Source organism: Macrobrachium rosenbergii, chromosome 32 (assembly GCF_040412425.1).
Source record: "Macrobrachium rosenbergii isolate ZJJX-2024 chromosome 32, ASM4041242v1, whole genome shotgun sequence".
Taxonomy (NCBI): Eukaryota; Metazoa; Arthropoda; class Malacostraca; order Decapoda; family Palaemonidae; genus Macrobrachium; species Macrobrachium rosenbergii.
This window is the reverse complement of record NC_089772.1, coordinates 1,730,680-1,746,956: the sequence shown is the minus strand read 5'-3', so window position 1 is coordinate 1,746,956 and position 16,277 is coordinate 1,730,680. Positions and strand designations below refer to the sequence as shown.

At 46.3% G+C, this 16,277-nt stretch overlaps 1 protein-coding gene across 5 annotated transcripts in view; it reads right to left on the bottom strand.

The window, feature by feature from the left end:
* Positions 1 to 208: 208 nt before the first annotated feature.
* LOC136855612 (cell growth regulator with RING finger domain protein 1-like) overlaps positions 209 to 16,277 on the bottom strand; it is a 91,321-nt gene continuing 75,252 nt past the window's right edge. For all 5 annotated transcript variants that reach the window (XM_067132712.1, XM_067132715.1, XM_067132717.1 and 2 more), the window contains one exon: positions 209 to 8,504. In XM_067132712.1, the coding sequence (XP_066988813.1) occupies positions 8,271 to 8,504 (234 nt within the window). In that variant the 3' untranslated portion in view covers positions 209 to 8,270. The remainder of the gene's footprint in view (positions 8,505 to 16,277) is intronic.

The window sequence follows — 16,277 nt, the reverse complement described above, 5'->3', positions numbered from 1 at the left end:
GTATCGCTAAGTTTGTGAAAACACAGTACTGATTTACTTCTTTTAACAGAAAATCATAGTATAGTTTCCAGTATTAGTATTTTTTTCACTGTTGAGTAGTTATTTTGCCTTAACAGAAATAGAATTTCATTTCTAGGATTTTTAATAATTTATGTATAGTTGTAGTTAATTTTTTGCTGAATGATAGGATGCCATTTAAAATCATAAAGGAACTCAAAATAATTTATTTCTGGATATATAAATTAATATAGTACATACAGAAAATTTATAATGCATGGACACAGATATGCCTGAGGTGATTTCTTCCCAGATAAACATCCATATATACAAAGTTATGCTTTCAGAGCTAATCATCAAAACTGTTTTTGTAAAATCTAAATATCGTACATTTTAACTGCCTTTGTTATGAACATTCACATCTGTATACAGCCAATAAGTTTACAAGATGACCAGGGCAATTACTGTTAAAAATACTCATGTGAGGCCTACAAACTGTACTTTATTTTAGCTAGTTCGAGTGGTTGCATAAAAAAAATGCATCTACATGACAGCATTTCACTTTAGCTATACAGTATAAAGAAAATTTCAGTTTTATGTATTTTCTAAAAAACATATTACAGTATACAGAAGGTTCTTTTACATCTATTTGCCTGTTGTTCCTGGCAGCTGTAAAAGACCAGTGAACCACTTCATAATTGTAATTTGTTCCCATGGGATACAATTGTTGCCTTATGTATAAGAGCATCTTTCAGCACAAAATGGAAATATATTGAAACTTGGTAGCAAGGTAGTTAACCACTTGGTTAACAGGTGGAGATGGGGGTTGAGCGGGGGAGTATATCTCAATCGCCAACCATTGCCTTCACTTTTCTTTAAGCTGCTCTGAGGGATGGACATGCTACTGCACTTCCCATTGCTGACTGGTTGAATGGCTTGGCTTGCATGAGTATTCCTCAATTTTTCCATTCTCTGGTGTGTTTGTTCTTGTATTGTATTTCTGGTCTCTGTTTTTGATTCATGGATGTAAAACAAGAGTTCCTGCTACAAGGAACATGGCTGCCCTTGTGGGCATCTCATGTTGCCCATAGAAATGGACCCCCATACTGTATGTCCTTCTTGCATGAGGAAGACTTGATCAGGGGCTTCCCCTGTTAAGGAATTGTATAATGGGATTTGCCTCAGTGGCACTTGCCAGCTTTGTCATGGGGGGAATACTTCCCTGGTGGCACCACCAAACCCATCTAGCTTCTCTTTATCCCCACCTTCCATTCCTCTTCCCTCTGTAAGTGTTTTCCACCTAAAGGGGGCATAAGCTAAGTCTGGCCATGCCCTCTCACCTGAGGGCCTAGCTGCTTCTGATGGAGGAGCAGCTGTGTTACCTTTGGAAGAATCTGACTTTGACATTGATGCTCCAAGTTCCCACAGATGTCCATCATTGCTGCAGTATCTTGGGAAGATTTGGCCTTCCCTTCATTGCCTGGGGAACCCTTCATTCAGTGTTGTCTTAAATAACCTGGCCAATAAGAAGGCTCTAACACCTGAGTGCTCTGGTATGGCTTAGGTTATTTCTGCTGCTGTCACTGCTGAAGGGGATCTTCTGTAGCAGTGGTCCTCCGGTGGTGGTAGACCCTCTAGTTCTTGGTACTTTGACAATATCTTTAGTTCCAGCCTAGACCAGCCTTCTGGTGTGTAAGGTGAGATTCTTCAGAAGGGGAAAGGGAAGAAGCACTACTGGCGCTCCCCCTCATCTTCATTGTTCGCCAGACTTGGTCATCCTTTGCCCTATCCCTTGACTCTGCTCCGGTGCACCCTGGCAGAAGCAGAAGGGGAAGTCTAAGCTCTCATGCATGCAGTCCAGGGGAACTCATTCCACACTCCCCTGACTCTGGAGGTAGCAGAGGTGTTCGGTCACAAGATAACCATTTTACCTTTGGCAAGTGCCACAGCACTGGCTCTCTAGGACTCTGGGCCCTCCCCCCCTTGTCTCACTGACAGCACTCAGGCTCACACTGAGACAAGGCTGTGTGTTCTGCTCGCCCTGCTCAGATGATGCCACATGACCGTGAGAAGGCAGGTGTGCAGGACAGCCCATTTCACCCTCGACCCCTCAGGGTTGCACAGGGATGAATTTGCATAACTGGGTCATTTGGCTAGGGACCAGTCCTTGGACTACTAGCAGTGGGGTAGATTCTTCTACTTTACTTCTTCATGGGCTCAAGGAGAAAGCCTGCACTTCTTCATGGGCTCAAGGAGAAAGCCTGCACTATCACCATGCTCACAGCATTCGTGCTCCCCAGAGTGCACTTTTGTAGAGCAATCCTTCCAGGAAGAGGTCCCCAGTGACTTCTTTCACCACCTCTTTGCATGTTTTTCCGTGCACTTGGGAGTGGGGCAGGAGGAGTAGTGTGAGAGATTGTTCTTTCCCGGTTGCAACCAGTTATTGGGGCAGAGGGTTGGCCTGGTCAAAGTCAGAACGCACTTTTGACAGTGACTCGGCTGGGTCCCATGCATTCTCTCTGTGGAAAAGCTAATCTGGTTCATGGGACTAGGAGCACCCTAATTCTGGCATGTCTCCTTTGACTGAAGAGTGAGTGGCTCAAGCCCATGGGAATTTTCTAGGTCCAGGTGGACACACACTTCCTGAACCCTTTCAGGTCAAGTCGGAACAGCAGTTCTCAGAGATTATTTTGCACATTTGCGAGCAGATTAATCTAGGGAAGCAGCCATGGCTTCATACCAGTTAACCATCTCTTTGGTTGGATAACCTTCAAGTCAACTACTGAAGCAAGACCCTTTTCCAGTTGTCCTGGTCACAGCTTGTTTGTGGTGTTGAGGAGGTAAACATCCTGATCTGCTGTTCGTGGAGTTTCCTCACCTCCAGCAGATCAAGCGAAGTCCTTCCCCTGCCCTTCTCTTAACAAAGCAGGTACACTGTACCATGTACCTAAGGCTTAAGGCTTCAGTTTATGGACTGACCAGTGACCTTCTGTTGTATCAGGTATGTCAGGAAGCTGTTTCTTTCTTTGCTGCAGAGGTGACTGTGATGTAGATGATGATGATGACTACTATCCATACTGTTTCTTGGCTTGACATATAACTGAACTCATTCACAGTCTATGCTGCCTCAGGCATCTTGTCCAGGAGAACAAGAGGGCAATGTATTGGAGATTGCTGATGTCAGGAAGCAAAGCTCTCACCTTCCCGCCACGCCAAAGTACTAACCAGGGGAGGCAAACCTTGTTCTTTTTATGAGAGAAATGATTGCCCCTCTCTTGTCTTGCCAGATCTTGTATGAGAGTTGCCTCTTGCTCCAAAGTAGTTCAGATTTGGGTTCCTCTTTACTCTGAGGAACTTACTCTTTCCTCAGATGAAAGTGGAATGAGGAGAGATTAATCAGAGTGATAACTGCAGAGTAAAGTGGAACCAGAGAGTGGTAGAGTTTGAAAACTCTAATTACCTGTGCTGCCTTTATGCCTCATGCTTCTGAGGCAGCATTGGTCTAATCTTTGGGTTTAGCCACGTCTGGGTTAATGAGGAAGCCTGCTCCTGCTAAACCCAGGCATGGTGCCCAGTCTTTTTCTGCTAAGAAGAAGTGTCTTTCTCAGTCCTTTCAATCAACTTCCTTTGGCAGTGATAGGAAGTGAAGAAAGGAAGCAGTTGCTGAGGGTAGCCTCCCTCCTCTTCCATACCACAAGTAGGAGGTTGCCTGTCTCACCATTGGGCCATGTGGCAGTATCTGTTCTTCAGGATGAGTACAGCATTTCCTTTGAGGATCCCTCCCCCTCCCCCCCATATACAATGAACATCTGGATTTATCCACCAGGATCATGGATGTCTTGTGCCCTAGAGGCAGATGTGGAAGCAATGATGGCCCCACAGAAGTTGCAGCAACCTAACCCAGATGTGAGGTTGTACAGTCACATATTCCTAGTAAAGAAGGTGACTGGAGGTTGGCAACCAGCCATCAACCTCTCTCCTCCAAGCAAGTTTGTCCTTCAAGCTTAATTCAAAACGGAAACAGTGCGGGCTGTGTTGGAATCCATCCGATAGTGTGGCTTCATGCTTTTGTTAGACTTGGAGGATGCATACTTTCACATCAGAGCCCTCAGAAGTACCTCCACTTTGAAGCAGGATTGTCTACCAGTTCAAAGTATTCTTCCTCAGACTGGTGACAGCTCTTGGTGTCAGCTTGGGCTCACTTGGTAGGTACTCAGAGAGTGCAACTCCTGCAAGACAGAGATTGTCTCCTTCAGTTTTGTCACAGGTTGGGCATTATGATAAACTGGGAGAAGCCAGATTTCAAGCCCAAGCTGCACAGTCCCTGTCACAGCAGGACCAACCAGCTATATTTCAGCAGGTGTCAATCCTTAGAGAAGCTTGTGCTTGATGGGAGACATCAGAAGTTCTCACTTCAGTGGCAACTGAAGCAGTACTAGAGGATTTCATGTCAAAATGTTGCATGTTAAAATATTGTGGACAAAAGTGTCACCCATCAAAATGTTGCACGACAAAATGTCATTCATCAATGTGTTGTCATTGTCAAAATGTCATGTGTCAATATGTTGTTTGTCAAAATGTTGTCACTGATGATAAGTAATGGCATAATGGCCAAGCAAACAGGGAAACAATGGACAAGAAATAATGCGTCATTTTATTCTTCTATACATATAAAAACAAGGTGTTTTAGAGTTCATTTGGTCTACAGTTTAGTTTCAGTCTGTTTTGGGGAACTGTCAGTCTGTCTCAATCCAGATCTCATTGTATTGGCAAAATTTTTTTTTTTTTTTCTCAGTGCCTCTGGAATTTGCATCATGGTTTTCTTCTTCAAAAGGAAAAAACTGGTCAAGCTGGGAAAACCATGTGGAAATGCACGGAATATAATAGAACGAGGTGCTCAGCTCTGATCCATACGAGAAATGATGCTGTTGTGAAGAGCCAGAAGGTCATAACCATGGGCCTGAGCCAGCAAATGCCAAAAAAAAAAAGCAGTAGCTGAAATGAAAGAGCGTGCAGAAGCAGCTGCTGAAACTAGCACTCACCAAATGGCTGCAGCATCTACTGTTTGATTATCCACTGATGTGCAAGGACAGATGCCATCAGTATCATGTCTAAAAAGAACTGTCCAGCATGTGAGGCAGAATACTGTATGCATGAAGCTCCACCAAATCCCATTTCACTGAAGAGCTGCAGATACCAGATCAGTATCAAGTGACAGATACGGGATAGCAGTTTCCAGGGCCTAAGAGAATCATTGTTTGGTCTGCAGAGATTCTTGGTATGAACTCTGATGAATTGCAGGGGGCTTCACAGTACAAACACTGAAGACATTTTGACTTGGCAACGTTTTGACAGTGACAACATACTGACACGCAGCATTTTGCCATGCAACATTTTTGTTTGCGACATTTTGACATGATATGCACTAGTGTCTCTTGGGATCCCCCTCCACATCTTGTCCCCCTCAGATGGGTGGACAACAGAAACTAAGGGAGCTCCACTTGGACAACAGAAACTAAGGGAGTTTCACTAACTCTCTGCTACCGGAAATGTTTGCTTCAGACACACTGAGGGAGGGGTCAGGTGCACCTGTTTTAGGTATGTGACTGTAGGATGCACATCGTCCTAGAAGTGCAGGCAGGATGGCTAGCATTGTAAGATGCACATCGTCCTAGAAGTGCAGGCAGGATGGCTAGCATTGCAGGCATTTCAGAAGCAGCTGTCAGGTTGCTTGGTCGTGCCAATGAGTGACAACACAACCATTGTGGCATACTTCAACAAATGGAGGGGATGGTATCCCCAACCCTGTGCCAGTTGGCAATGCAGATGCAGAGTGGGTGGTGTCTCATGCTGTCAAGTTGTCTGCAAGATACATTCCAGGCAGGTGTAATGTTATTATTGCAGACCAACTCAGTCCCCAGGGTCAGGTAATGGGGACTGAGTGGTCCCTATACCATTCTTGGTAGCACAGGAGTTGTTTGAGCTATGAGGGTCTCCCATGCTCGGCTTGGAAGCTTCCTGTATTCTGCTCCCCAGTTCCGGATCCCCTGGACTGTGGTGGAAGATGCATTCCAACACCTCTGAGACAGCTTTGATGCACTGTATATGTATTTCCACCTTTCACATTTCTCCAAAGAGGGATAAACCAAGTGTTTGCCACCCCTGGTCTTCAGGTGACTTTAGTGGTTCCTCACTGGCCACATGCTGAGTGGTATTCCAGTTTGCTGTCTCTTTAGTTGAGGCACTAAGAGAGCTTCCCCTTTGGCCACCCTTCTTCGTCACCCACACATTTGTTGATACCACCAGGAGGCAACACTCCCTGCACCTTCATGTGTGGAGGTTATCCAGCATATATCCTGCATGAGAGAGACTTTTCTGTTTAGCAGATCACAGACTTCATCTATCTTTTCTGTGACAGGCTCCTCTCAGTAGCTGCAGTTTAGGGCTATTGCTCTGCTCTAACTGCAAGTATTCAAGCTGAGGGAGCTCTTCAGGAGTTGTCTATGCCAATGAGGACTTTCATAGAGTTATGTCTGCTCTGGGAACCTTGGCTCCCAAAGTGGGATGAAGCACTGGTGCTTATGAGTCTCACCTGGACTCCCTTTCAGCCCTTGTCTTGTTCTTCAGACAGAGACCTTATGCTCAAGACTGCTTTCCTCATAGCTCTGGCTTCAGTGAAAAGGTTGAGGGAGTTGCATGGCCTACCCTATCTTGTCCAGCATTCAGGAGGATGGGGATCTTTCTTGTTCTCCTTTTAACCTCAGGACCCATCGTCCAAGATAAGCGGTTCAAGAGTTTCATGATCCCCCTCCCTCTTAGACTGTTGGTGGAGATCTGGATGAGATATTGCTTTGCCTGCTTCATACCATCAAGCAGTATTTGAAAAGAACCCACTCGCAGAGACAAGAATGTAGGCACCTTTCCATTGGAACAGGTAAGTGTGAGATGATGTCAAGGAGCCCCCTTTCTTTCAGACTTTGTGAAGTAACTAGATGAGCCTATGCTGCCTCCTCTGAGGCTGACCTTCCTTCCTGTTTGAGAACTCATGAAGTCAGTGGCAAGGGTCCACCTCTTGCTTTTCAGTTAAACTTTCCTGGTATAAAAGTAATGAGGAAGGGTGTACAGTGTCATCAGACCACCTTTACTTCATTCTAACTGAGGGACGGCACCTACAATCCTTAGGCACTTTCTCCTTAGAACTGTGGTGGCTGCCCTGCAAGTTGTGTAGTCACAAGAGTTCCATATTCAGACAGGTTCAGTATTCCATCCAATGAATCTAAGATCCAGTGTAAGCCTGAAAGGTGTGAAAGAGGAATGACTTGGCTCCCTTAATCTTATTCCATTAGGAACAGTGTCTGGGCCAAAGTAAGTTCCGGAGTTGTATGAGTTACAGGTGAGTAAACTTCAAGTATTTGTTCTCTGTCTAGGATAGGGAAATGTCCCCTCATCCTCTCTCTTACAACAAGGGGGAGAATGGCCATGGTAGAGTTTTGTCTTGAACCCTTTTACTTATAATAGCCAGAACTAATCTGCCTTCTGACTTGAAGTCTCCTACATAAGACATCATGGTTCTCTAAAGTATTCCTACTCAAGGAACCCTTTTATCACTTCAGAGGGTGCACTCAAGCCCAGGGCCTTACTTACCTAGTCTACTTTTTCACTAGACTGGTGAGTTTCAAAAGTCACACTCCCTCTGCTTGCAAGGCAATTGGGATCATGGTAATTCTGTGATGGCGGTCAGCTCCAGTTAGTTGTAGACAACTGACCTCCTTCCTAGGGAGTATGTCTCTTATACAGAAGGCAGTATATATTCCTGTAATTATGAATAACAATTTGCATATGACATACAAACCAGATCCTTATTACACAATTTGCATATGACATACAAACCAGACCCTTTTATATTTTGTCACACCTCAACATCCCAGCCCAGTCCATGTGGCCGTAGGAAAAAAGTGAAGGTGATGGTTGGTAAAGAATACATCCCCACTCTCCCCCAATGTCAAACTGTTAACCACCTGGTTACCAAGTTTCATCTGGTTTCCAGTTTGCACTCAAGGACACTCCTATATAAAAAGCTCTGGTTTGTACTGTATACCTAAAAAAAAATATACTGTTAGTATTTTCATTACAAATTTATGTGTTCTCATGGTTGGGGCTAATTATGAACTTTCTAATTTTTTATATATAAGTTGTAACAAACTACTGTATCTCAGGTTTAGAATAGAGAGATCATTATTATTAATCATGCCTTCCAATATGGATAAGTAACCTTAATTTTCTAGCAATAGCAGGTTGTTAAGTGTATCATACATTCTTTGCCATCTTGAACGTGACTCCTCTCGAATGGGTTCATCCAGATCATCAAGTTCTTCATCCTCTGGAGCTACGAGGAAATATGCTTGGAATCTAGCACGACACATTGGGCATGTCTCTAGTCGATTAAAACACATACTGCAAACGCACACGTGACGGCATGGAAGCAGAGCTCTTGTGATCCTGTTAGTCTGAAACCATTAAAAATTTATATGCATTTTACTGTTAACACATTACTTGGTACATAACCTTGGCCACACCAGTCTATATCAACAATTTTTTGCAACCCTAATATAACCTTTAAAGTTGTATTTACAGATTTTTGAGGTCTGGTCTCCTTTTAAATAAAAAAAATTCTGTTGGCCTCCTGAGAAGTAAAAAATTCTGGTAACATAGACCCTACATTATAGCCTGCACATGGTATTTTAAAGGTATATCTGACAACAAAATTTATCTCCAAAGTCTCTACCCTAAACTAACCTGTTCCTTACACTTTGAGTGAGATTTATCTAAACATGTATCATCTAAAATGGTAGCCTAGCAAAAATTCATCACAGTAATGTAACTGATGGGTACAGAAGAATGATAAGTTTAGATGTTACTCTATTTCACACAGATTACCAAAAGAACATAAATATATAAAATATATAGATTATGAAAAAAATATATACCAAAAATATAAAGATTTCCCATGTTAATCCCTACCACAATCCCAACCTTTACATTGCACTGCAGGTCTGAGTTTTCATCATATCTTTGAGAGGTATCTACTCCAATGACAATAAGAGGGAAAGGAAACGATTATCAGCATTCATGGGTGACCCAGGCCAGGTAGCAAACTGGATAAAAGCAGTTCCCTATGACTATATTAGACATGGGGAGGATGGAAGAGGAGAGGCTCCTTGAGCCAGATGTCAAAGGTTGAGAAGTAGAGCTGCACAGGACAGGAGGCAAGGTAAGTAAAGAAAGAAATTATCTGTCACCCATGTAATTCATCCTCTTTCTAGGGCCCCACTGATTATAAATTCAGTAGTGCTGCTCCTTGAAGTGCTAGCACTGACCTACCTGAAGATAATGGGATCCCTAAACCATATGAGGATGCCCACACAAACTTGATTTCCTAACATCTTGGAAACTTTTACTACTCTAAATTCCTTAATTTCATCTGAATGGTCCATCATGATTGCCACCTTCTTGTTCATCAGTGGCTCTTTAACACTCTAGTAGCTCAGTAACATCATCTTTGCCCACAGTCTCCCAACTGGAAGGAAGCCATATGGCATTCAGTGCAAAAAGGCAGGGCCTCATCTTTATATCACCCTGCTATGGCTAGCAAAAAGAACTAGACAAGTTCCTCATCATATACCACTGCTAGCAGACTTTGAATATACTGTACTGGAGAAATGATACCTTAGTCCATTGGCTGGATGAGAGGAGGTGATAGGGGTAAAAATGAAACAAGTCATTCATGGCTTTGGAATGACATGTCACAAAGTTGATGCTCTCTCTCTCTCTCTCTCTCTCTCTCTCTCTCTCTCTCTCTCTCTCTCTCTCTCTCTCTCTCTCTCTCTCTCTCTCTCTCATTTGCTGTTTTTTGACAAGGGTTATCATTCTCAGGGACAGATATTGGTGCCTATACTACATTCTGATTGGAGTTTTATTGTCCAACCTGGTCTCAGTTGTTACCAGTTAGAGCTCTGGGAGTAAGTAACCAGTCTCTTCTTATCCATACTGATTTCATGGGGATCTAGACAGCTGATTCAACTTCTTTTTGGGCTTAGGCTTTTTATTGCCCTGTTCCCTTGACCTAAGATTTTTGGTGAGAAACCTATCTCTGCCTGGGCAGACTGTGCAGCCTCTCAATCCTCTAGTTTAAAGGATGAGAAATTTTTACATACCACACCTGATTCCATATCCAGGGCAGACCTGAATTCCTGTTGGGAACCATGGAGAGCATCTCTATGCTGATGCTCAGTAGGAAGTGAGCCCTCAAAGGAGTTACGTACTCTTGGGTTCATCCTTGATACTATTCATGCTTTTCTTCCAAAATTCTGAAAGTACTGCAAGCAGAATTTTCCGATCAGGGAAGCATGCTATTGATGTGCCACGGCAGTCATATCACCACTGCCTGGAAGTACAGAAAGTACAGCAAGCTGAATTTCCTGTTAGGGAAGCCTGCATGAACTGATGAGCAAAGGCAGTTATATCATCACTGCCTGGCAGTATAGAAAGTACAGCAAGCAGAATTTCCATATCAGAGGAGTTGAAGTGGGAGTTCCTGGAATCCACTGCTTTTGGACTATTGGCCCAAATGTGTATTCTGCTTGGAGAGGGATGGAAACACACTGCCATAGTTCTTCCAGAACAACGTACAGTAGTTTCCTTCTTCCATACTCCTATTAAAACCTGGAACTCACAGAGGCAGCTTATAAATGAGCTCTTTCATTTAAACTTGCTGCCAAAAGCATGTAGCATATTTCACACATGTCCAGCCACCAACCAAATTCTCCTTTATTCCTTCAGGGCCTGGTTCATGGCAGGTAGTTAAGAGCCATTTCCACAGATGAAAAGCAGACAGCAATTCACTGTGGCACAGGGGATGTGCAGGTCCTGCGTAATAGTAGCCAACAATGATAAAAGGAACAAGTGTTTATTAAAAACTATAAAGCGTTAGCTACCTTTATCACTGTATGGGCTACAAACACGACAAATAAACCCAGGCGTACATGGCCACAAGTACATGTCCATAGTATGAAATAATGAAACATGATCAATGGGTCATATCTATAAAATAATAGTACTGTATTAAAATATTATTTCACAATTTCTACAGTAACAATACCTTAAAGGATTTACTCACAAATGCTTCTTCAATTAAACAAAACTAAATGGATATTGTAAAGACGTCAGACGTCTCTTCATTTTGCATCAATCACGTTCATTCATCACACTTATTAACATGTCAAGAACGTCATGTAAATATTCATGTGTAGAGTTTCCTGGCCTTTCTGCCGATATATATTTTATCATTGTACGAGTATGTATATTATGTCTCTTAAAATTGCCATTTGTTTGACTGTCAACAAACACAAATTGCCCAGAGTGCCGGTCACAGCAATCGGAGGTCGGGCACTACGTTTCCGTCCGCACTCTATGTATACCTGAGCCCAGGTAAATAAATCAGTTAATACCCACTTCGACCTCTTTGTCCTCACAACTGGTGACCCGAGGAGTGACGGTAAACACAGCCGTTTTGGCTTCGCCATTAACGGACTCACTACGGCCGCTTTACCTTCAGAGAGCCTTTAATGGAACCACACGATGACAAATGTCTAGTAGGCCTCTGAAAGCTCCTTCCTCGGACAACACCCACGCCACTAACGGACTAATTACAGCGTACCCCTCCAGGTACGTTCTGGCATGCTTGAACGGTTTGGCCCCGCCATTTACAATTCACATTGACCATACTCAGCAGTCATTAACGGAACTACGTGGCGTATATTTTGACTTCTGATGAGCCCCAAACACCAGATGTCCATTTCCGAGTGACGAAAATTACCGACAAGGAGACCAAGGCAGACGCAACCATGACAACGCTACCGGAGGAGGTCTTCAACAAAATCACTCCATGGTTGGACTCGCAGCTGGGCAAGGTCAAGTACAGGAACCTTCGAGATAAGCTCATCGACACATACTCCATGCCCATCCCAGAGAGAGCCTAACGCGCCCTCGACCTAATGACCCAGCCCCTGCTGGACGCATCACCCAGGGACGCCTGGAACGAACTATGAGGTCTCCTGATGCTGCTGGGCGTCGACATGGACGGTCGGAGGAAGGAAATCAGCTTGTCACGAGAAATATTCCTGCAGCGCCTTCCGCAGGAGGTGAGGGGGCAAATCACAGATGCGGACGCCCTTTCAGTGGACGAATTGGTGAACGTCACATACAAACTCCACAAGGCCACCAAGGCCTCCAAACACGCCGCAACACCCGCAGCCTAAAACCTGGTAACAGAAGAGGCCGAGGCAGAGGACACGAACGCGGTATACAGTAAACCCCCCGTATTCACGGGGGATACGTACTGCAACCCCCGCCCCCCAGCGAATAGCTAAAATCCGTGAATATTTAAAACCCCTCTAAAAACACTTAGAACTGCCTATTTTCATAGTTTAAACAAGAAACCCACTAAAAATGCTTATACCCGAGTATTTTAATAGTTTTATCACAAAAAGTGCATTTAGTCATGCAAATGATATGAAAGTACAGTAATTAGTGAATATTTCTCAGTGAAAAATACTGCGATTGGGTGAATTTTCTGCAAATAATGGGTAGATATGTTCCACAAAGAAATCCACGAGTATGTGAGTCCGCGAATCATGAGAACGCGAATACGGGGGGGTTTACTGTACAGGAAGAAGGCGCCGCCGCAGCAGCAGAGGACGTGGACAAATCCAGCCTGGTGTTACTTCCATCAGAGGCTCAGAAGCGCCGCCAGAAATTGCAGAGCCCCTTGTTCTTTCACAAAAAACGAGAAAGGTGGCCACAAATAACAGCAGTGGCTGCAATCCTTAAGGAGCCCCAGCCAGTAGGATTCTTCATCCACGACGCCATATCGAAACGACGGATGCTGGTAGACACCGGGGCTATGCAATCGGTGTTTCCACCGTTGAGGGAGGACCGTGACCGCACGTCCAGTGCTGCAACCGCACTGCTGGCCGCAGATGGAAGCCCCATCCGCTGCTAAGGAACTTTGACCAACAGAATATGCATTCTGGGCCATAAATATGATTGACCCTTCATCACTGTGGACGTCAAGTTTCCTCTCTTGGGCGCTGATTTCCTCGCACACCATGGACTTCTGGTAGACGTCGGCTGAAAACGCCTGCTGGATACCGGAACCTGCCACTCCCGACTGCTCTGCACCAGGCCGGGGATGCCCGCCGTCTACTCCATCTCTTCAAACAAATACAGCACCTTCCTCCATGAGTTCCCAGACATCTTCAAGCCAGAGCTGCGTCAGTTGCTGGGAGCCCAGGCCAACCACGGCATCCATCACCACGACAGGCCCCCCAGCACACGCCAAATTCCGCCACTTGCCACCCAAAAAACACCAAGACGCTAAACAAGCCCTCTCCGAGATGGAACGGATGGGCATCTGCAGGAAGGCATCAAGTCCGTGGGCGTCCCCCCTCCACATGGTAAGGAAACCAGATGGCTCCTGGAGGCCCTGTCGGGACTATCATCGGCTGAACCTAACAGGCGCCCTGCACGGGGCCAAAGTATTTACAAAAATGGATTTGCTCAAGTCTTATTTTCAGGTACCAGTGCACCCCGACGACGTTCTGAAGGTAGCCATCATCACACCATTCGGAACATGTACCTTCTCCTACTCCACCTTCAGCCTCAGGAACGCTGGGGCCACATTCCAACGCCTTATGGACACCATTTTGGGGGCCCTACCTTTCTGTGTTTGCTATGTAGACGACATCCTGATCTTCTCCAGGTCCCTGGAGGAACACCTGCGCCACGTCCGGGCTGTGCTGAAGCGGCTGCAGGAGGTTTGGTTGTCAGGTTCGACAAGTGTACCTTCGGAGCAGAAAAGGTAGACTTCCTGAGCCACGAGATCTCTCCGGCAGGTGTCTGCCCCATGGCCTCCGAAGTGGATGCAGTGAAGAAGTTTCCAACACCAAAATCCATCAAGTCCCTGCAGGAGTTCCTCGGCATGGTCAACTACTACCGTCGCTTCGTACCGGACATCGCCCACATCATGTATACCCTAACCAGAGTACTGAAGGGGAAGCCGAAAGCTCTGACTTGGGCAGCTCCGCAGCAGCAGGCGTTTGAATAGATGAAGGCAGCCCTCGCCAGAGCCACCACCTTAACACATCACGACCCCACTGCCCCCCTGAGACTTACCACCGACGCCAGCAACATTGCTTGCGGAGCCCTGCTAGAGCAGGTGATAGGCGGTTCCCCCCACCCTCTGGCCTTCTTCAGCCGCAAGTTAAAGCCGCCGGAGACCCGCTACAGTGCATTCAACAGGGAGCTGCTGGCAATCTACCAAGCTGTGCGGGACTTCAAGTACCTCTTGGACGGCAGCCCTTTCACCATCCTGACAGACCAAAAGCGGTTGGTGCATGCATTCACGAGGGCAGGAGGCGCATGGTCGGCGAGACAGCAGCAGCACCTGGCCGCTATCTCCGAGTTTGGCTGCATCATTAGCTACACCCCCGCCAAGAAGAACCCGGTGGCCGACACCCTATCAAGAGTCGAGATAAATTCAGTCCACCTGGGGATAGACTATGAGGACCTGGCAAAGGAACAAGCCGCGGACCCAGAAACAGCAGCCTACCGCACGGCATTCACTGCACTGAGGTGGGAAGACATGCCAATACGTGGGTCCAGTTCAACACTTCTCTGCGACACCAGCACTGGCCACCCGCGCCCCCTGATACCCGTGTCGAGGAGAAAGCAGACGTTCGACATCATCCACGGGCTGTCCCATCCATCAGGACGAACAACAGCGCACCTGATGACAGATAAGTTCGTGTGGCACAGGATCGGGAAGGATGTTCAGGAGTGGGCGAAGAACTGCATACCATGCCAGATGAGTAAAATCACCCGGCACACAGAATCAGGCATCGGAGATTTCCCTCAACCACGCTGGCGTTTCAGGTACATCCATGTAGACGTCGCAGGGCCTCTGCCGCAATCAGGGGGTGCCAGATACCTCCTGACGGTCATAGACCGTTCCACAAGATGGCCAGAAGCAACCCCGATGACGGAAGCATCAACGAGCGCCTGCGTAGAAGCCCTCCTGTCAAGTTGGATAAGCCGTTTCAGTGTGCCCGACAGCATAACTACAGACAGAGGCCCAGCATTCTTACCGGAGCTCTGGGTCTCTCTGGCAAGCCTGATGGGGACAACTCTCCACAGTACGACAGCATATAACCCTGCGGCCAACGGCATGATGGAAAGGACCCACCGTTCATTGAAGGCAGTTCTGATGGAACGTTGCACTGACGACAACTGGAAGGCGCAGCTCTCCTGGGTCCTGCTGGGTCTCCGCACCGCACCAAGGGCAAACGGCAATGAATCTCCCACAGAGAAAGTCTATGGCGAAACACTGGCCGTACTGGGAGAGTTCTTCCCCACGGAGCCGGACGTCGTGCATACGGCCCTTCCAAGGCTGAGGGAATAGCAAAGGGTTTGCGCCCTGCCGAAAGACTTTCGCGGACAGGACCCAAGTCTACAGCCCAGGAGGCCTGGATTCCTGCACGCACATCTTCATCAGGATCGACGCCCACCGACCACCCTTGACCTGACCATACACAGGCCCATACTGTGACATCAGTAGGGCATCCAAGGCCTACCTCATCAACATCCACGGGCGGGAAGACTGGGTTTCTGTCGACAGGCTAAAGCCAGCCTTCCTGATGGACAGCGGAACTCGGAGGAAACTGGCAGGCATCCCAGAATTCCTCCCCAAAACAAGGCCTCGGATGAACCAATCGGCATCCCGAAACTTGGTCGAGCACGTCCCAAGGGCCGCACTAAGGAAGTCATCCGCTCAACAAAACTGCCGGGCTATTCAGCAGTCGAAGCCGCCCCACATCCACAGGTATCAAGAACTCGGGGCCAGCTCCTGCTCCCAAAGAGGTTCCGTGATTGATTTCAAGAAATCTTCCAATCATTATTTCATAATAATTGTCTGGGGGGGGAGTACTTGTAAAGACGTCAGACTTCTCTTCACTTCACATCAATCACGTTCATGCATTACACTTATTGACATGTCAAGAGCGTCATGTATATATTCATGTGTAGAGTTTCCTGGCCTTTCTGCTGATATATATTTTATCACTGTATGTCTCTTACAGTTGCCATTTATTTGACTGTCAACAAACACAAATTGCTCAGAGTGCGGGCCACGGCAATCGGAGGTCGGGCACTACGTTTCCGTCCGC